Below are 21,546 nucleotides of genomic sequence, written 5' to 3'. Positions count from 1 at the left end.
GAGGCTGGCTTGAATATGACTTAGTCTGGTAGCACATGGCAAGGTTGTGATACTGTCTTAGGACATCAGTGAAGAGCTACTTAGTAAATCTTAACCTATCTCTTTTTTCTACAGGTTGGTACTAAGAAGTGCCTTTCCTGACGTCTCTGCTGCTTGGAACCGCTTCTAGAGCAGTCTCTGCTTTTGCCTTGCTTGCTGCCAGCTAGACTGTGACGACAGCACATCCACCCTCCACCTCTAGCCCAGACACCCCCATTTCTACTTATAATCAAGAAAAAAGCTCTAAGTATCTGGCATTGCCCTAGGCTGCTTTAGTTTTAAAAGAAAAGTTTGCTGAAAAAGTAAGATATCTTCTGCCAGGAAATCAAGAAGGAAAAACAAAATCATTTTCTCGATTTTGCTCTAAACTGCTGCATCTGTCTATGCCAAACTAATCAATACCGATTGCACCACCAAACTCCATTGCAAATTCAGCTGTGAGGAGATTACCTTTCAGACAACTTTGCTGAAAGCAGCTTGGAAATTCGGTGTCAGAGGGTCTGCCACGTTTTCATGCTTGCATTTTGGGCTCCAAATTGGCACTGGGAAGGGGTTACTGAGAGCACAAGGCTGATTCGAGGCCCTACTTTTAAACGTTCATCTACTTACGATCCTAGTATTTCTCTAAAAACCAAAACCTCTTTGAATTAACAGTTTCATGCTGTGAATTTCTAGTGGGAGATCTTTTCCTTGATATTGAGAACACAATTTTCCATGTACTTTTAAAGCAGGGAGTGGGGGAAAAGTATTTTGGAGGGGACATTTTCATCATTTTACAGTTTTATCAGTTCAGTTTTTTTTTTTTTTTTGGTTGTTACTTTTTTTTTTGAGGGGGGTTGGGTTTGTTGGTTTCACTGAAAATTTTAACTACCTGTAAAATCTAAACATGGCTGTTAGTGTCACTCCAATTCGGGACACAAAATGGCTAACACTGGAAGTATGTAGAGAGTTCCAAAGGGGGACTTGCTCACGGCCAGACACGGAATGTAAATTTGCACATCCTTCGAAAAGCTGCCAAGTTGAAAATGGACGAGTAATCGCCTGCTTTGATTCATTGAAAGTGAGTAAATATTATATTATTTTAAGGATACGCAATAATTGAATAAAGGGGATATGGACATGCAGTCCACTGAGTTTGGAATTATGGATTGCTTTGTTAACAGTTATACAGTGTCTTCTTACTGATGATGTTGGGGTGGGGGACTTTATTGAGAAGCAACAGAGCCAAGTCTGGCCAAACTTTGTTATGATAACTTTTATCTGTCCTTTAATGCTGTGATTTTTTTTTTTTTTCCCTAGAGCAGAAAGTGTCAGCATACTTTTACTTAGTACTGGCTAAGTCAGTCTAGAGAAATAGTAAATACAGATACATGTATGTGTCAGCATATGCATAGACTGTATATGGGGCTATAGCAGTGGCTAGATGGGGATGGTTTGTTTTTGCTTGTTTGAAAACGTGCTGTATAGTTGTAAAAGAAAAGCAGATTTTGTTAGCTAAACTTGGATAGACTTTTTATATTAATATTTTGACATTATGGATTTCCTTTTTATTATATGAGCATATTATTTTAAGGCCAGAAGCAATGCATTTTATGGAAAATATAACTAGAAGTAAGGTTCTGAACTGCTCTTACAATATATTATCAGAGGCATAAAACTTTGTTGAATGTGAGTTTTATAAATCAGTGGAAACTCTATAAAAAGTACTATTATTAATTGGACTTTTTTGTTTCTAAAATTCAAATGTGAAGTAATTTAGCAGGTTTTTTTCTGTTAGCTCCTGATTATTATTTTTTATTTGTAACAGTATCAGCCAGACTGTAAAAAGTTAGCTATTGTGGGTACCGTAATCCTAGCACATTCACTTTAGTGTATTTTGGCATTCAAAATGTCATTGGATTCATATTTCAGCTATCAAGGTTGAAAGTGAGTCTTTTAAAAGATAGCATACATGTCTTTATTTTGATGTGTAAGGTCAAAACTACAAATGTGAAGATTCCTAGGCACTCTCTACATACTTGGTTTAATTGAATCGCCTTTGAATATTAATATGCAGGTGTAATTCACTCTGAACCTTTGAGAAGGAGGTTGCTATCATTTTGACAAATATATAGAAGTGAAGGTTTCATAGACATATCTTGTCTGATGCAAAAAAAAAAGTGCTATAAAAATTTTTCTTTAATACCATAGGGGAGAATTAACTGAAGTATTTAATACATAAGTTAACCCATATCTCACCCCAGTGTTAGGAGTTAAGTTGTGAGTTAACTCTTTCAGTACATTGCTTCTTGGTCAGTTTGTGCTGCTCACTTTGCTAAAGTTTTCACCAAAGACTCAAGGATATTATCTTCAAAGTAGAATATAAAAGAAAGCATTAACAATAAGAAAAATATAATGTTAGGTTGTTCTTAATGACATAGTTCTAAAGATCAATAAACAAAAGTTATAAGTTACCCTGGGCCTTTTATCCCCTCTTGTTTGGAAAGGCATCCGTGAAGGGCACGCAGTAGTTGTACCGTGTGAGTGTGTCATCCTAAATTCTGCCGACTGAATTTAGGTGTAATTAGAGACTGGGACCCATAAATGAGGGGCAAAAGGCTAATTATGCTTGTCAATAACCAGCTTTGTCTGTAAGGAACCCTGTTTTGACCCAATTACTACTAAATCCAATTTTTAATCCCACAGACAGTTGATGGTACACTGGTAGCTGAAGAACGAAGGGCATTAAACTTCGCTGTGACATTGAGTGGTTTCACAGAAGACCTGCCTCCACGGCATTTGGAAATATTGTGAAACATTAAAATTCAGTTGCTATTTTCCCCTCTCAAAATATTTTTTTAGTTGCTACTCACTTGTGGCCACAGAACAGTCCCCCTTTGAGCAAAGCAGCAGCATTGCTTAATGACATGCTGTGTGGTTAACAAGATTCAACTGCCACATCAAGGACTTTTTTAAATAACAATTTTAAGATTTTAAATTTACTTTTGAAATGAACTCGTTATAGCAGCTAATCAGTGCAAACGTTGTCCATACTCTTTGTTCTTTCTAAGAGAAACGGAAATTTAATTTATAGCGTCTAAAATGTAGTAAAATATTTCAATTTGAATAAGAGGAGGAAAAATAAACACAAATTTATTTCTCGTGGAGCTTCATGCCCAGAATGACAGCAGCTTCTTCAGTGTTAGTGAAATGACTCTGTTAAAAATTAATGTAAAAATTTTGGAATGTGTTAATTAGGTATTCATGTTTCAAAAACCATGTTTCATCTATTTGTGTGTATGTTTGTAACTAACACATGTGATTCTTGATACAGTATTTAGAATCCTACCTTTTAGGTAGTAGTCTTCCTGTGTTTGACTTTGTGGCTAAAATAGATCAAAAACATATTTTAAAACAGTTAAAGTAATTCTTTGACTCATGCCTGAAGTTCTGAAATTTGGGAGCATTATGAGGTTTCCATGCCAGTAACCGCTAGATCATTTGTATTGTTTCAGAGAGTAAACGGAAGGAATTTAGAGAACTTGTAATATCCTGACTTCTTTAATAAAATGTGTTGTATGTATTGCTCCCATCCATAGTCCAGCCTTTTGTGAGTTCTTGAGCCCTGAGATGGAGGTAGCCTGTGTAATCTCCTATTTTTAGCAAGTTAGGAAAGCAAACCAAATACTCTCTGAGAGGACCCTGGGAAATGGCTGTACCCTTCAGCTGTGCTGTTTCAGACTTTGGCCAGGCTCCCAGGTGACTTAGGTTTATAGCAGACTTCTACAGAGAGGAGGAGAATTCATTTCATTAAAAACAGAAGTCGAACAGTTCAAGAAAGTATTTATATAGAAGAAATCAAATTGGCATATTCTAAAGGGAATAGGAAGAAAATCAGCTATGGTAGCATTTTAGTTGCATAGTGGTGATTTTAAAGTTTAAATAATTAACTTTAGATGCATTTACTACATGAAAACATAGAATTCTGAATCACAGTAAATGTGTTGCTAAATAAAATGGGAATATATAATAATGAGGAATATTGTACAGAAACAAGTCACAAAATAGATAGCAATAAATAGAACAAAAGCTCTAATAATGAGTACTCATTTATAAATTAAATCATGTGTTTTAAGTGCTTCATTTTTCTCACTTAATTTTGCTTTTGAACTTGCAGTATTAATTTACAACAAAGTATATTCATGTTGAGAATTAAATTGTTTACGAATTTGAGGTTTCAGTGTTTTATTGCTTTAGGTAGTCTGAACATCAGAAAAGGTGATTTATTTAATGCTGGAGAGGGTTTTGTTTTTTTTCTTCCCCTTATGGCTTATAAAAGGGATACCAAAAGAGAAATATGTCAAAAGGAAAATGTCCACGCTATAAGCTGCTTTTAGAATATTATATTTCAGAAATGATTCAAAGAATAGTTAATGGCAAGTTACTTTTTTTCTTTAGTAATAATTTAACTAAAATTAAATAGTTCATATAAAGAAGGCCTACAGGATGTATTTTAATGTGATGCCGAGTTTTTTATATTATCAAAAAAGTAAGCTTTCACTCATCTTCTGGTCAGCAGAAATACACTATAGCTTATGGAGTTTTTCTTTGTTCAAATATCCATTTATCTTTCAGGTGTTGTGAGGGGAGGAATATAACCTTTAGTATTTATTTTCCAAAAATCTAGCAAAACTCTTTTACCTTTGAAAAGTTTAGTCTCTTGTTCTTTTATCAAATAAGGCAATTTTGTTTAGGATAATTCATTGTTCATTTTACACATGTTTGTGTGTACAGTTAGCCCAGCTAATCAAGTTTATCATAGACACATCAGAGACCAGATTCTACTACGAAGTGCCATGGAATCAAGGGCACAGGTAGATGCATTTAAGGTGCCTCTGAAGACATGGCATAATATATGAAATAATAAAATTAGCCATTAGAAGACACACAAATAAGTAAACATACAGGTAAATGAACAACTAGAAAACCCAAAGTTAGAAATACAAATAAACCAAGGTTCTGGATGGTTATGTGGAGACAGACATGAATGGCCCTAGTAAAGTGGTCTCAAGCTGTTGACAGTTAGATTTTAGAAATCTTCCATTGTTAACACAGTTTTATCTTCAATTTAGCTTCAAATCCTAGTATAAATCTTTCTGCCATGTCTTTTAAACCAATTTAACTGATAATCCTGATGAAATGGTATCTGCAAGTTTCAGGCTAAACATCTACTTTTGAATTAAAACTTTGATATGGTAGGCTCTTAATTGGAATAACTTTTACTTAGAATTTGTTGTCGTTGTCTTTTTTGCTAAGGGCACCTGCCATGTGATGTTACAACTTTGACAGGGTATTATATTTGTGTACATGTGACTCTGTAGGTATATATTCGATGTGTCTTTCAGTGACAGGTTGATAGGACTTCCTCGTTACCCTCTAGTGACTTAAGAGATGAACTGACTATGAGCATAATTTGTGTGGCAATGTGTAGCATGTTAAAGTTTAAGTTAAATTTTCTAAGCAGAAACTTCACAACTTTGTAAAGAACAGCCTGTAAATGTGCCAAGTGTGATGTCATCAACTCTGACACGAACCTTTCTTTAATGAAATTCTCAATAGCTGCAGCTGCTTTGGTAATACTTACAACTTTATTCATTTACCTATTTATATTCTATGGTTTGACTTTTTTAGAGTAATATTTTTAAAGGAGTAAAGATTTTTAAACTTCTGGACAAATTTCAAGGAATGTTTTGAATCATGATATGTAAGGCACTAATTCTGGAGCTCCTTTTTTTTTTCTGCATAAGATTTTGGTACACTTCTGTTTTTTCTTTTTTGTATTTAATCTTGTTTAATTTTTTGTGTGCGGCAAAACTAAAAACAGTTTAAACCTAAAGCAATGTGGCACTTATAATCGAGTTCAAACTGTAATTGTACTTCAGAACATACATAAAAGTCTGATTCCACAAATGGCCTCAAAATGATTCCATGTACAAACAAGGCTGTTACTGACGGCTGTTACTGACTTGAAAGAGCCTATGCAGCATGGGGTAAATCTTGTATTCAGGAAGTGTGTGACATGCGCCCAGTTCACGCGAGAGGTGAGAAATTGAATGTTTCTCAGACTCAGCGCAGACACCTAGGGACCTAGTTTGGGAAGCTTAAATGCTGTCATTTTCCTTGCCAAGGATAAGTAGAGGATTTCAGCTATCAACATCGCTAATCTGTTACCTTTCATGCTGAGCAATGTCTCTGCCTTCCCACAGACTTAGACAAAGCTTCTTATTTTCTTACAAAGAGATCCTATTGAGCAAATTTTGAAGTGGTTTTTTTTTTTTTTTTAACTTTAGCAGAAACACATTTTGTGCTTGTAGATAGGGGAGCAATTTCTATGTTAACAAGGCCAAAAATTATGTCAGTGAAAATGGATAACTAAATAGACGGTCTTTAATTTAGCACTGATGCTGGTTGTTTTTTAAATTAATTTATTTTTTAATTGAAGGATAATTGCTTTACAGAATTTTGTTGTTTTCTGTCAAAACCTCAATATGAATCAGCCATTGGTATACATATATTCCCTCCCTCTTGAACCTTCCTCCCATTTCCCTCCCCAGATGCTGGTTAATAATATGCCAAAGATTCAGTAAAAGCAACTGAAAAGGCTTGTTAGAAATACTTAGTTGCTTAAAGTATAACAGATTGTTAGAGTAGTGATTTCTTGGTGAATTTCACTATAAACAAGAGTAATTTTGGTGAGGACATCTTATTTCAAAATTTATTTATGATAAACAGCTATAGAGTTTTAATACTATTTTTCCTATATAAATAACATCAAATGCACATCACCTACGGTGTTACTTATACTCTTGTGGCACATTTTTGACAGATTTAAACTTTGAGATGGCATTTGGTTTGTTGTTAGAGATAAAACTTTCTGTATTATAAGGACTTGTTTTGAAAAATTCTAATGGTTATAACCCCTTACACATTATTATCTGATTGAAAGGCCTTCTCTTGAATACCTTTCAGCCTTGGCCATGTCTGATCAGTATTATTATTCTTGTGTTATCCCTAAGTTCTTTCCAGCTTCTTACATGCCCAACATCAGAAGTGTTGGTGAGATCCCTTTTTACATTTATCTCTGGAGTCATATAGAAATGATTTAGACATTTTGTCCATAAGGAACTACATTCAACAGTGAGTAACAGAGAAACCTTTCCTCTATCATGTAATGGTGGTTTAGTCATTCAGTCTTGTTAGACTGTTTGGTACACTGTGGACTATACCCCACCATGCTCTGCCCATGGGATGTCCCAGGCAAGAGTACTGGAGTGGGTTGCCATTTCCTTCTCCAGGGGATCTTCCAACCCAGGAATTGAACCTAGGTCTCCTGCATTATAGGCAGATTTTTTTACTGACTAAGCTACCAGGGAAGCCCAAGACATAAACAGATTAAGGATTTATATTTCAGTAGGTTGTCCAGGCCTATGTGATGACTCTGCAGTCACTGGAACTTAGATTTCTTCACCCTTAGGTCCCAAGGAGCACATGCCTTCCAACCATAGGTTTATTTAAAAATCGTAAGATGGCCATTGCAGCTCCAGCCATCATTTCTGCATTCTAGGAAGCAGGAAGAGCCATGGGCAAAAAAACCACTGCCTGGTCCACTTAGGCTCTTTTTAGCAAAAGTCTTTTAAGCTCTGCCCAATGATTTATCCTACTTTCTTACTGGTAGCAGGGAGGGCTGGAAACTGTATTCTTAACCGTTGCCCTGATTGAAACCATGTTTCTGGGTAGTTTAGGTAGGAGGAGGGAAATGGATATTCAGGAGGGCAGTCACTGCGATGGGAGAGTTAGATTTATTTTCCCCCCAGAAAACTTCCAGAATCAATTAACCCCTCTGAAAAGCACCTGGGTATGGGAATAGTTGAAGAGAGATCACTTCCGAAGAGAAACTTGTATCTTCTTTTCTTGGTTAAGCTGTCATCACTTTTCCTGTCCTAGCTAATGAGAGTTGTTTTTTTCTTTTTTCCCTTTCAAATCATGATGTATTTAGTCAGTAAAATCTAGCATATCATAATACAAATGGATTGATTTTTGCTAATGCAGAATAAAAAATTGTTTGCTTTATTTTTTATTTTTCCTATTGCCAGTACATATTTATATGCACAGTTAAATATTTATAACGAATATAACAAGAATGTAAGTCATAAAAAACAGGTCTCAAATGATTTTGACAAGAGAATCTGTATTTACTCTGATCCCTGTTTCTGCTTCTTCTGCAGATATACATTACTCTTATTTACTGTGTATGAAGCAAGATAAAAACAGTTATTATTTATTAAAAATAATTCTATGATGGTATTTTCAGTGCTTTCAATTTTTTCATATATTAAGTCCTCACAAATACTCTTTGAAGAGTTACCAGTATCACTGCCATTCCTCTGATGGTCACACTGAGGTATAGAGGAGTTAAGTGATGTGTGTAAAGTAAACCAGTAAAAGGTGAACTCCAAGCCTGGTAACCTAATTTCACTGCCTATACTTTTAACAACTTTCCTGTAAAACATTACTTCTTAATTTATATATCCACATCCCAAAGATTCAGCAAAGAAAACACCTGAACAGCAGTGCTTTAGAATAAAAATTAATGTATCAGACAGATTTGCAGCATTGGGCCTAAAGCAGTAGATACTCAAAAGTAATTATATTTTAAGTCAACAAATGAATCAATAAGTGAACACAAAATGGCAGCAAGAATGCTCCACCAACTTTCAGATATATTTCTTTTAAATGTATGGCCATGTAGGAAAACATTTTGAATTAATCATCTTAAATAAGTGGTCACTGTTTAAACCATATAGCTATCCCCCATTGTATTAAAAAAAAAAACAACCCATATTCCAAAGTTTTAATCATTTAGAAAGCATTTTCCCACAGAAGCAGTGTGGTTAAGTCATTAGTCCAACCCTGGGAAGCCTAAGTAACCTATAGGATGCTTGAGTTATAGTCCAGTACAAATAGTACCCTGGAAATTCTGATTATTAATTAAACCCAGGAGGCTCCCCAGAAGCATTGTGAATACCATCTCATCATACATCTTAAGTTATATTAGTGTCATAGACCCCCAACTGCTTTTGTTAAACTCTTTCAATGGGAAAAATATATTTCAAGTTTCAGTTTGGGGCTGTGTAAATTCACCAGGGCCTAATGCAGGAGAAGTGGCCTTTCCCAAACTTCTGGACATATTCTGCAAGCCAGTGCAATAGGTTTTCTCAGCTCCACATTTGGCCTGCTCTGCCGCTGAGCTGGCTTTCAGTAAGGCAGTGGCTCAGAATCATAGGGACTACAGACAGAGTATGGAATGAGGGTTATTCAATATTTGGGAAATACTGAACCCTTAATATTCATTGGAAGGTCTGTTTTAGAAGCTGAAGCTCCAGTACTTTGGCCACCTGATGCAAAGAGCCAACTCATTGGAAAAGACCCTGATGCTGGGAAAGATTGAGGGCAGAAGAAGGGGGAGGCAGAGGATGAGATGGGATCACCGACTCAATGGACTTGTATTTGAGCAAACTGTGGGAGAAAGTGGAGGACAAAGGAGCCTGGCATGCTGCAGTCCATGGGGTTGCGAAGAATCGGACACAACTTAGTGACTGAACAGCAACAACGTGGAATGAGGGGCTGTAGTCTATAAAGTTTCCCCAGGGTGGGAAGACTTTTTTGATATATGTCTTCCAGGTAACCTTTCTTTTTTCTAAGGACTCAACCTGCTTTCTTTTCGAATATGCAGGTTTTTGGTTCTGAGTCTGGTCCGCTATGGAACTTCATATTAATGAACAAATTTCTCCCATTCTCTTTTTTTTTTAATAAAATTATCAAAAGCATAGCTTTGTTTTTAATACCTTTTCTTTCTAATTACTAGTAAAAATAAGGAAAAATAGGTGGATAGTAAAAATATCAGATTAAAAAAACGTTTTTTGGCCATTGTATCACAGGATATAGTCAAGGGATCAGCAATAAAGGAGCAGATATGAGAACAAAGATGTTTAGGAGGTGATAGGGGATGGGAATTTCACAGTTCAAGGAGTGTAACTTAAACACTTCCTATGTCAGAGGAAGATATTAAAAACACAGCCTTCCAGGGACAGATTGCTAAAAGGGAGACCAGTGTATTAGGTGGTGGTGGTGGGGTTCAGATGGGAACGTCTCAATAGCAATTGGAGGGTCGGTGGAAGAGAAACTTAAGGAAGAGAGAGAGAAATGTCTCTAGTGGTTTATCTTTCTTTTTTCCCTCTCTTCCTTCTCACAACTACTAATTCCAAGACCACAGTCGGGAAGAGAACTAGAGAGAATCCCCAGTAAGCGAGCTCCCATAGCCACAGGCCACCAGCCTGGGGCAGCTGTTTCCGCATCACTGTTGGTCTATTGGAAACCACCTATATTTTAACACCAGATCACAATTTTAGGCCCAGATGGATTCTTCTGATGCTTTCTCACTTTGTTCAGCAATGTTTATATATTTTAACTTGTTTGATTGAGACACACTATTTATTCAGATCCAAAACTGTTTTCTCAAGACTCCATAGGACCCCAGGCATCTTAAGTTAGAATTTGTTTCTCTGCATTAAATTCAGACATGGAGTAGAGGCTTCTGGTTTTCAGAATCACTTATACTTAAGTCCAGGCTGTTCTTTTTTTTTTTTAATATAAATTTATTTATTTTAATTGGAGGCAAATTACTTTACAATATTGTATTGGTTTTGCCATACATTGACATGAATCCGCCACGGGTATACATGTGTTCTCAGATAGGTAAGAAGCATCTGCTATTAATAGTTGACAGTAAATTATGCAAAGTAAAACATGAAAAATTAAAGTTAGAAAAGCTGGGAAGCTTTTCTATCATTTTCAATTTTATGCACAGGTATGGACATAATCAGTGTTTAGGATCTGCTTGTGACAGATAAATTACATCTGTAATTCATTCTTCTCCATGTTACAGCATTCAGATGATTATTTGCTTTCAAATATCTTTGCTCATCTAATAGTCTAAAATTGTTCATAGACTGCAGATAAGTCTAGTAACATCTTCAAATCCCAGGAAGACTTTATAACTAAACAGTGTTAACTTAGCAAATGGGCCAAGTTAAAAAAAAAAAAGATTTTGGAGAAAAACAGAGCCAAATTTATCATGCCCAAAATAAGATTCCTTTTTGGTAGATGACATTGCCCTTCATAAAACAATTCTCCTTTAAGGGAGGCAACTGAGAAATAAACCATGAAGAAAGAAATAACTAAAGAATTCATTTATTTATAAAGAATCCTGTTAAGAAAGATCTGTATTCTGAATGAACCATCTTTCTTCACATTATTTCATATCTCTTCATGACTAAGTGGAAACTAATGAAATCTAAATCTAGCCATGAGAAAAAGATTATCATCATGATTTTATTTATTAAATTTTTTCACTATTATGAAGTTTTATTGCCAGATATTGCCTTCCATGAATCATAGCATAGGAATAAATTGAATACAAATGTACACATAAAACACCAATATGTTAAAAAAAAAAAAAAAGAACTCCAAAAACAAAAAAACAAACTCATCTTAAACTCAGATAAACTAAAGAGTCAGGTCCACATTGAAGAAGAGTCATCTATATTACAAGTTCTTGCGTGGTAGAGTCTAAGTAGCTTCTCCAAAACCTTTAAACTGACTGACATATAGTAACTTGACATATAACATACATATAGTAGGTTAACTATACAGAACTATAGAGAAACGGTATGCTTGTATTAGTAGAATGTGTTTACATTGTAAATGATTTGTACACGATTCATCATATTCCAAAATTCAGCAAGATAAACCTGAATTAGATTGATTCTTAGGTGAGATATGCAGAAATGGTTAATTTAATTGCCTGACTGGATAATCATCTATTGATTATATAAGATGCTGGGGCTTAGAATGATTAGGTAACCTATGCAAATTTGCACTACCAGAAAGTGGCCAAACTGGGATCCAACACAGGCAAATCCGTCTTTAGAGGCTATACTTCAACCTTCACGCTAACTCGTTTAAGCTGACAGTGTTATGAAGCACTGCATCGCCACTTTCGCATACAAAAATATAGTGTTAATTATTAGTGAGTCTATATATTAGAGTGACAGACATATATACTTAGGCATATTTGTTGAGAAACTGTGTGTGAAGTTGCTCAGTCGTGTCTGACTCTTTGCGACCAAATTGTAGTTACCTGAATTTAAGACAAATTGGACACGACTGAAGTGACTTAGCATAGCATAGCATATACTTTTTAAAACATGATCACTCACACTTTCACTTAATTCAGAAAAAAAAATCCCTGAATAATTGCTAATAAGGTTTTTTTTTTTTTAATGGTTTTTGTTTTGTTTTGTTTTGTTTTTTTTTTTTAATGGGAAATTTATACTAAATTTTACCGGGGAGTTTGATAACATAAGGAATCTAAAACCTAGATCAGGAAGAGTTTTAATAATCGTGCCAGACTGGAAACAGTTTAGAAAAGCAAAATCGGCTGCTTTGGGGGAAAAAAAAAAAAAAAATTCAGTACTCTAAGACAAAGCTTGGAAGTGAAAGTACAGGGGACCAGATAAAGAAGTTTTTGTTACATAATTATCTTTATGATTTTGTTTACACTAAGTATCCTTTCTTATTCAAGAAGTAGTATACTTGATATTTTTCTAATTCATAGAACCATGCGACACTATTTTGTAAGCGGGTGAGAGTTCCTTCTTCATATTTCTTGAGTTTCACTGGGCATTTTTAATAATACTAAAAACAAAAAAAACTGCTCAAACTTTTGTAAAGTCTTTTAAAATTGTACTATATGAAGTTGAAATCTAGATTAAACCATTCGCCCACCTCTTTGCCAAATTCCTATTGTAGGTCACACTTAAGTGTTTGTGCTAACTTTTAATGTTGTGTTTTAAAACTTAGCTTGGAATAATGTTATAGTAGCTAATTTAATTCTTTGTATATTTGCATAGTACTGGTGTCCAGTAAGAGGAAAGTTTTTTCACGTGAATAGTTAATTTTAAAATCGCTCACAACATTGTTTTTAAGGCTTTTGAGTTATTTGTAGTTGAAATAAAAATGACTAAATATAAGAATCACTGCGTTTTGTTCATGATGTTGTAAAAAGAACATGTTTGCACTCAGAAAAAACAAGGATTAAAAATATCAAATTTCTGGGCTTCCTGAGTATTTGGTAATTGTTAGTTTACATTGAACTGTTGAGAGAAGTATCTCAAATATTAATTTCATTAGATGATTTAAAATGCTCTGTGAGAGATACATAATTATTCTCACACAGCTTTTTGACAAAAGGGAAAAGAAAACCTTTAACATCAAGAGCTGGTGTTACAAGGAAGCTTTCCTTAAATGACTAGAAGCTTAATGCCTTTTGGCCATTTTCTTGAATATATCAGCTTTTTCAAACAGCTAGTTAGATACATTTTTACCAAAATTGTTTGGGATATATAAAGGAAATCAGTCCTGAATAATCATTGGAAGGACTGATGCTGAAGCTGAAACTCCAATACTTTGGCCACCTGATGAGAAGAACTGACTCACTGGAAAAGACCCTGATGCTGGGAAAGATTGAAGGTGGGAGGAGAAGGGGATGGCAGAGGATGAGATGGTTGGATGGCATCACCAACTCAATGGACATGAGTTTGAGTAAACTCTGGGAGTTGGTGATGGACAGGGAAGCCTGGTGTGCTGCAGTCCATGGGGTCGCAAAGAGTCGGACACAGCTGAGTGACTGAACTGAATTGATATAAATTCACACTTGGTATATAAGTCAAACTTATTTTGTGTTTAGAACCAAATTGATCACAGGGAAAGGTGAGTGGTTTTCCTTGTCCTTTGATTTCATTTCTCTGGGCATTTTCTTCACTAGTTTGCTTTAGTGACAGTTTTTTTTTTTTTGGTGTTTTCTGAGTGTCTAGATTGGCCTCTGAGAAGGCAGTGTCAACCCACTCCAGTACTCATGCCTGGAAAATCCTGCAGTGAGACTGAGTGACTTCACTTTCACTTTTCACTTTCATGCATTGGAGAAGGAAATGGCAACCCATTCCAGTGTTCTTGCCTGGAGAATCGCAGGGACGGGGGAGCCTGGTGGGCTGCCATCTATGGGGTCGCACAGAGTTGGACATGACTGAAGTGACTTAGCAGCAGCAGCAGCAGATTGGCCTCTGTACTCTTTTCCTTGGGATGAAATTTACAGTAATATTTTGTAGCAAATCAATATTGGTGCCAGGAGTAATGTTGCCACAGATAGTTTTTACTTGGTCCCAACGGTACCCTGGAATTTTTAATCAAAGTAGCATCTGCATAATAATTGCAAAAAACCATATGCAGAAGTATGTAAGTAAAAAACTTTTCATGATAGAGTAGGACCAGGTTAAGCACCAAAACCATAAAGGCAGCTGGGTCTGGGTTTGACTCCATCAGTCATTTCCTAGTGACTTTGTGCCTAATCCTTTACCTCCCTAAGTTTCAGTTTCCTCCTCTATAAAACAAGACTAATGATTCCTTCTTTGAAGGTTTGTGCGGACTGAGGGAAATCACTTACATAATGTACATCACTCTATGCAGCATCTTGAGCAGTGTAAACGCTCCATACCTAGTACCTGCTCGTGATGTTCTTGTCTGAATGCTGGAATATGGTCACGTTATTGTCCCCTTAAAAGAAGAACTTCCCTATGTCAGAAGAGACATCTCATTATTTTGCATATTGTGCTATAGATACTTACTCATTTTTTGATTTAAAAATTAAAAAGCAACTTTTATCTGCATTGTCATATACTAGTTTATTCATTTACCTGTTATCAAGAGAATACATCTCTTAACCTCTAGCTTGTGTGCCCCTTGACTTTAAGCTGGTTGTAGTTGTTGTAGCTTAGTCACTAAGTTGTGTCTGACTCGTTTGCGAACCCATGGACTGTAGCCCTCCAGGCTTCTCTGTCCATTGGATTTCCCAGACAAGAATACTGGAGTAGGTTGTCATTTCCCTCTCCAGGGGATCTTCTGAACCCAGGGATTGAACCTACATCTCCTGCATTGGCAGATGGGTCTTTACCATTGAGCCACCAGGGAAGCCCCTTAAGCTCATTGGGGTAATATTAATAAGTCATTATTTATATCATTGTGCCTGAAAAGCCATTTCCTTAATGCAGGTATCCATGAATGAAGAAGTAGTTGTAACCATCATTCCAAATTTAATTTCATTTGAAACTAATGCCTCTTTAGCTCTGTGTTGGTCTAAAATGAATAATTCACATTTGATATTTCAAATGTGTATTAGTTATGTAAATTTCTTCCTAAAAGATTTATCTTGGACTTTTTTCAAAAATAAAATTGATGTTTATTTAGTAAAGTACCTGTGCAGACTAGAGGGTTAGGTATTAAAGTCTGTTTTTCATGACTTGCTTTATCCCTACTTTGTTTTTATACTTGTATAAACTTAGTTGGTGAAATATCTACCCCTTAACGTCCTAAAAGGTGTAAAGTGAAAGTGAAAGTGAAGTCGCTCAGTCGTGTCCGACTCTTTGCAACCCAGTGGACTGTATCCCACCAGGCTCCTCTGTCCATGGGATTCTCCAGACAAGAATACTGGAGTGGGTTGCCATTTCCTTCTCCAGGGGGTCTTCCCAACCCAAGGATCGAACCCGGGTATCCTGCATTGCAGGCAGACTCTTTATCCTCTGAGCCACCAGGGAAGCCCCTAAAAGGTGTAAAGCAGCATTTATATCCAAGATATTCCATTTATCACATCCTTGTTTTTCCCCCCTTTCATATTACTCAGAATTGATAGGAATCCCATTCTAGTCCAGTAAAATGTTCTCTTTTGCTTCAAGATATTTAAAACGTGCTGGCCTAATTCACAAGTTTGAGACTTTCCACTTTGGTTAGAAATGAGGGTATATACTTTTTGCAGCAAATGGAGAGAAGTACCCCGGCTCCCTGATATTATTGTCTTGTCTGGACTGGTATAGCTTAGTGGTTTCCTGTGACTAGCTCTGGGTTTTCCTTTGCAGTTGGTGTAAATTTTGTTATATTTGGTTTCAGAATATGAGTTGTGTATTTACTGTTTGATTTATTGAGCCATGCCACTGCCTTCTTGTTAAGGCTATTGATTATTGCCCATTCTTTATGCTGTGTATTGATTTGGTATGTGGCAATGAGTTAATTGCATTACTTGATGTTAAAAGAGGATCAAATATGTTTGAAAGAGATGCTTGTGGCCTGTTTAATTGAGTTGCCTATTTAGGCTTTTAACATGTTGTGAAACAATTAAGAGAAAGTACAGGAGGACCTCTGAGGGTAGAGATCATAAAATTTGTTTTCAGCTTTTAGAAGATGCCAAAACTTGTGTAGTAAGTCATTCCTGGCATTAAGTGGTCAATTATATTGAGTTAGCAGATATGTAAGTGCTGGGATTTTCCCCCTGTATTTTGTTTAAAAATCAAAGGAGCTAACACCCTTGGATGCTCACATTTTATTGAGAAAGAATCACTTCTTTCTAAGAATGGTTTCATATTGAAACCATGTATTATTGGGTATATGTAGAAATAACAAATGCAATGTGTATGTGTGTGTAGGTGCTCAAATTTGGGGGATATTGCAGAGAGAAAATTAAGCTAAATGAGTAAGCTGGGAATCAACTGAGTTTTTTTAATGTACTCGTTTATTTCATGTTTCTTAGCTAAAAACTATTTGTTCGTGTAAACAATACATTTAAAATGAGGTGACATTTACTTATTTTCCTTGACATTAATTGTTTGAATTTTCTGAACTTCAGACAGTCTACACTTAATGTGAAAAAAATTAACCTTCAGAATGAGATCATAGTACCATGGTCCTCTAATGAATGTTACCTTTTGTTTTAGCAGCTCAGTTGGCTCTAGTCCATGGAAAAGTTATTTCCCATCAGCTCCAAGGTAGGAGCCAAACCAAAGTTAAAGAAACATTTTCCAGCAGACAAGTTTCTACAGATACTATCAACAGTCTAAGAGGAGGCGCTTGTGCATTCACTGACTGACTCACTCACACAGACACATGCAGATCATTTCTTACAGAAATATTAGATTGGAAAAAATACTGAAATACTGATAATGATAGTAATTTCAGGTTAATAAAGGCATTCCATATTAATCCTTCCTAGTCACATTATAGCCTTAAATTTTAAATGTGTTTATTTTTTCAAAATTTGTTTGCTTCAGGATGATTGAAAGAGGACCACTTTCTCCCCATGTTAATACCTTCCAGGGCTTTTTGATCTCTAACCTTTTGTCACCTCTAGTTTATTTGCCTAGCATATGATTTTTGAAAAATGAAGGAATGCAAACAATTTCGACTGGCTTTTTGGAAATGCCTATTAAAACCCTGACCTCAAAGGACCTGCCAGTTTGGAACTTTTAACAGTAGAAATGTGAAACCTCAGCACTGAAAGCAGTGTGTGTAAGAGATGGTGCCAGTTGGACCATTTTGCTACAAATACCTGCTAGCCCCAAACCTTTCCCTTGCTTCGTGATCCACCATGCTAACAGTGAGTGAGTGAGTGAAGTAGCTCAGTCGTGTCTGACTCTTTGCAACCGCATGCACTGTAGCCTACAAGGCTCCTCTGTCCATGGGATTTTCCAGGCAAGAGTCCTGGAGTGGGTTGCCATTTCCTTCTCCAGGGGTCTTCCCGACCCAGGGATCTAACCCGAGTCTCAGGAACCACTTAATTCCATATGAGCCAAAAGCTTACATGGCATGCCTGCTGTATGCCAGGTAGCATCTTAAGTACTTTCCCAGGCTTTCTGCACAAAGCAAAAAAGACCTGGAAAGTATATATATTTTTTCTTACCTCTGCCACTTGCCCCACCATCTATACCTACTCAGTTGGAATCTCTAAAATAAGAGACATGGCCAGATATATATTTTCAAAAGCTCTGTGCTCCTGGTTAACAGCTAGTCTTTTAATACTGCTAGGAGGTTCAGGGAGTCTAGTATTTTTGCCACGACTTCTGACTCCATATAGAAGATATATTTTTCTTCCAACAATAAAATCATCTGGAAGTCTTTACATACTCCAGACTCCGCATATAGAGTTGACTTTGCTTTCTGATTTAGTACTGTGGATTCATTTGAGATGGAGAAGGCACTGGCCACCCACTCCAGTACTCTTGCCTGGAAGCTCCCATGGACGGAGGAGCCTGGTAGGCTGCAGTCCATGGGGTCGTGAAGAGTCGGACGTGAGTGAGCAACTTCCCTTTTATTTTTCACTTTCATGCATTGGAGAAGGAAATGGCAACCCACTCCAGTGTTCTTGCCTGGAGAATCCCAGGGATGGGGGAGCCTGGTGGGCTGCCGTCTATGGGGTCATGCAGAGTCAGACACAACTGAAGCGACTTAGCAGCAGCAGCAGCATTCATTAGAGAGGACTTCCCCAGTGGCTCAGTGGTGAAGAATCCACCTACCAAGGAGGAGATGTTGAGTTCGATACCTGGTTTGGGAAGATCCCCTGGAGGAGAAAATGGCAACCCACTCTAGTATTCTTGCCTGGCAGATTACATGGACAGAGGTGCCTGGAGGCTACAGTCTAAAGAGTTGGACACAACTCAGCAAATAAACAACAATAATAAATTTGAAAACCTGACTTTAAAAAAGTGAAATAACCTCACCTACTTAATGTCTTATTCATGGTTAGAACATGGAGTGGAGTCACTTTATTTCATTAATGTCCCTGCTAGCTTTTGGATACAAAAATTTTTTTTCTTTCTCTAAATAACATCCTCTATCCCTTAAAAAAAAAAAAAGGACTAGCAAGTTTCAGTTTTGATATGTATCTTCTATTTTGTTGTATCTCTTCTATTACAATAAAATAGTTGGTAAAAGAATGCTACTTTTAAGCTTCTTATAATATATATCAACAAATGTGGAGTTTCAGTGATGACCTAGTTGACCTCATAATTATTTTATTTTTGTTAAGAATTTTGTATTTTTGCATATTCTGTTTCATCTCATTATCTCCAAGTAATTGCCAATATAATAATCTTGAAGGAATTCTAATATCTTGTCTTTGAATTTCTAATTGATCATGGATTTAAATGAACGAAACTTTTCTTACTTTAGAGGCAGTCCTTAGGCATAGCAAATGAATAGGCTAGCCTGGTAGATATAGTTTTATAAACTTTCAAGACATGAAAGTGATCCTAAAAGTCCAAATGCCGTTTAGAACTTCCTGCATAAACTGTATGTGTTGTTCTAGGAAGCAGGGAAAATTGACGGTCAGCCTTAGCCTGTAGTATATTTTGACAGCATGAATGAGGCAAGCAAGCAATTTTCCAGACTGTTTAATAGTACAAAGTAAAGGACTTCTAAGGAAGTCATTCTTATGACTAGTTGAAAAATATTTTTCTTAGTAACTGTTCTCGAGAAAAACAGATCACCATTGGAAGAAAAATGAAATCTGAAGTTGCCAGCATTCTGAAAGTGATTTAATCACTAAAATGTGTTTACCTTATAATAAAACTCCTTAAAAGGATACTGCTTCATACATTTCTAATTATTTAATGAATGTTGTCTTGAACTTCAGTAGGAAATTATTTAACACCCTTATGCACATTAACTCCATCACCTTGGCAGATTATTGGTCATTGTATTTTTAAACTATTTTTAAAAATAAATTTCCAGTAGCACATATAAAACTACATCATCATAAAATTAAAGATGAAATGTTTTAAGTTTACCCAGTTGCTTCAAGTGTCTTCCACTGTGTGGTTCTAAACTGCATTTGAGTGAAAATAGGACTTGATCATAAAGAACCCACCTGCCAATGCAGGAGACATAAGAGATGTGGGTTCGATCCCTGGGTCAGGAAGATCCCCCTGGAGGAGGGCATGGCCACCCACTCCAATATTTTTGCCTGGAGAATCTGATGGACAAAAGGGATTGGCAGGCGACAGTCCATGGGATTTCAGAGAGTTAGACATGACTGATGTGACTTAGCATGCAGGCACAGGACTTGACTGGTGGAAAATCATTCATTTGTGGATTTACAGATTTTATTCTCAGTGGTTTGAAAAGATGCATTGTCCAGCAGCAACTTTTGTACCAGTGACCGTGCTTCATGTGAACTTGATGGATTCTAATCACTGGGTTTATCATTACTACATAGATATTTGGAAGGAACAGCCTGTAAATCTCATTTCTAAGCCACAAGTAGCTATTATGTCAATTTGAAGAACAGAAATAAAATACAGATTAAAAAAAAAGACACCACAGTCATTCACAGATTCTAGCTAGTTAAGTACCTGTGATTATTATGATTTTTCAGTATCAGGTTAATATTTAAAATTTGGAAAATAACCTACTAACCTTATTTTTATTTGTAGTGTTGGAAGTGTTTCTAGCATTTTTCAAGTAGTAACTTGAAAGAAAATTGAGACTCATCTAGGGTTCCACTTTGATTTTTACTATAGTAACACTTGTAGGGGCAAATCACTCAATAGTCATGCCTCCACTACAATTAAACTTTGTAAACATTTCAAGAATAAAAACTTCAGGTGCTAGGTTTTTCCTTAAAAATACCTGACATTTTTCTTGCCTAAATTTAAGATTTGTTTTCTCTTTACATTTTAAAAGATTTTTCATGGAATGTTCAAGGGTTTTGCATGATATTTAGACAGGATTTCTTTTTATCACTTTCAACATTGAACTCCAGTGATCCATAGATTCTTTGGATTGCAGTTAGAAGAGTTTTAGAAATGATGTCCTGCAATCTACTTGCTTTTTGGATTAGGAAACTGAGGAGCCACTAGTGGGGTTAGAGTTTAATCATATTCATGAAGATCCTGAGATTGCCAGAACCCTTAAATATGATTGGTCAATTAGTTACAGCAAAAACTGGAATAAGCTGTCTTCATCTTATGAAAATAGCCTATGATACACTTGGTTGATAACTACTATTAATTAAGGTCGAGTTGGTGCTGTTAACTGCCATCAAGGTGCATAGCTTTCTTGACTAACATGATGCCTTGATTACTGCCAGTATTAAAAGTTTATAGTGTTTTGTTGTTTAATAGTAGATTCTCCAAAAAAAAAAGGGGGGGGATACCTAACTTTATACCAAAATTTACTAACAAAAGGATGTATTAGATATAATTTAATATCATAAAATACCCAATATCCTGTATTTTACATTCTAGATAGCCAATTGATTTTTATAGAATGTTTTTTTTTAGTTAAACCTTTGCATCTGAAGCCAACCTGTGGTTGCAATTGACAGATGAGTTATTAGTTCTCTTTCATTTCTCTTACTCATAAGAGGCCCTCATTATACAGTGATTATCAAATGAGACATACTTCATGAATAACTTTTCTTCTCTACATTTTCCGACCATTTTATGTATTACAGAATAAATCACATTATACCTGATATTATAGTTCAGTTTTTCATGTTTCTTTTTGCCACAAGATGACAAACTCCTTAAG

The 21,546-nt window shown here is 36.0% G+C and overlaps 1 protein-coding gene across 25 annotated transcripts in view; it reads left to right on the top strand.

Moving 5' to 3' along the window:
- The window catches only part of MBNL1 (muscleblind like splicing regulator 1), a 222,293-nt gene that overhangs the window by 62,175 nt on the left and 138,572 nt on the right, over nucleotides 1-21,546 (top strand). For 24 of the 25 annotated variants that reach the window (XM_027543281.1, XM_027543262.1, XM_027543424.1 and 21 more), the window contains exon 2: nucleotides 115-1,099. The exons of the other annotated variant lie outside the window; for it this stretch is intronic. In XM_027543281.1, coding sequence (XP_027399082.1) covers nucleotides 926-1,099 — 174 coding nt within the window. In that variant the 5' untranslated portion in view covers nucleotides 115-925. The remainder of the gene's footprint in view (nucleotides 1-114; nucleotides 1,100-21,546) is intronic. 25 annotated transcript variants of the gene reach the window in all.

This window comes from Bos indicus x Bos taurus, chromosome 1 (genome assembly GCF_003369695.1).
Source record: "Bos indicus x Bos taurus breed Angus x Brahman F1 hybrid chromosome 1, Bos_hybrid_MaternalHap_v2.0, whole genome shotgun sequence".
NCBI classification, from domain to species: Eukaryota; Metazoa; Chordata; class Mammalia; order Artiodactyla; family Bovidae; genus Bos; species Bos indicus x Bos taurus.
Note: the sequence above shows the minus strand (reverse complement) of the source record. Positions and strands in the feature narration are given on the sequence as shown.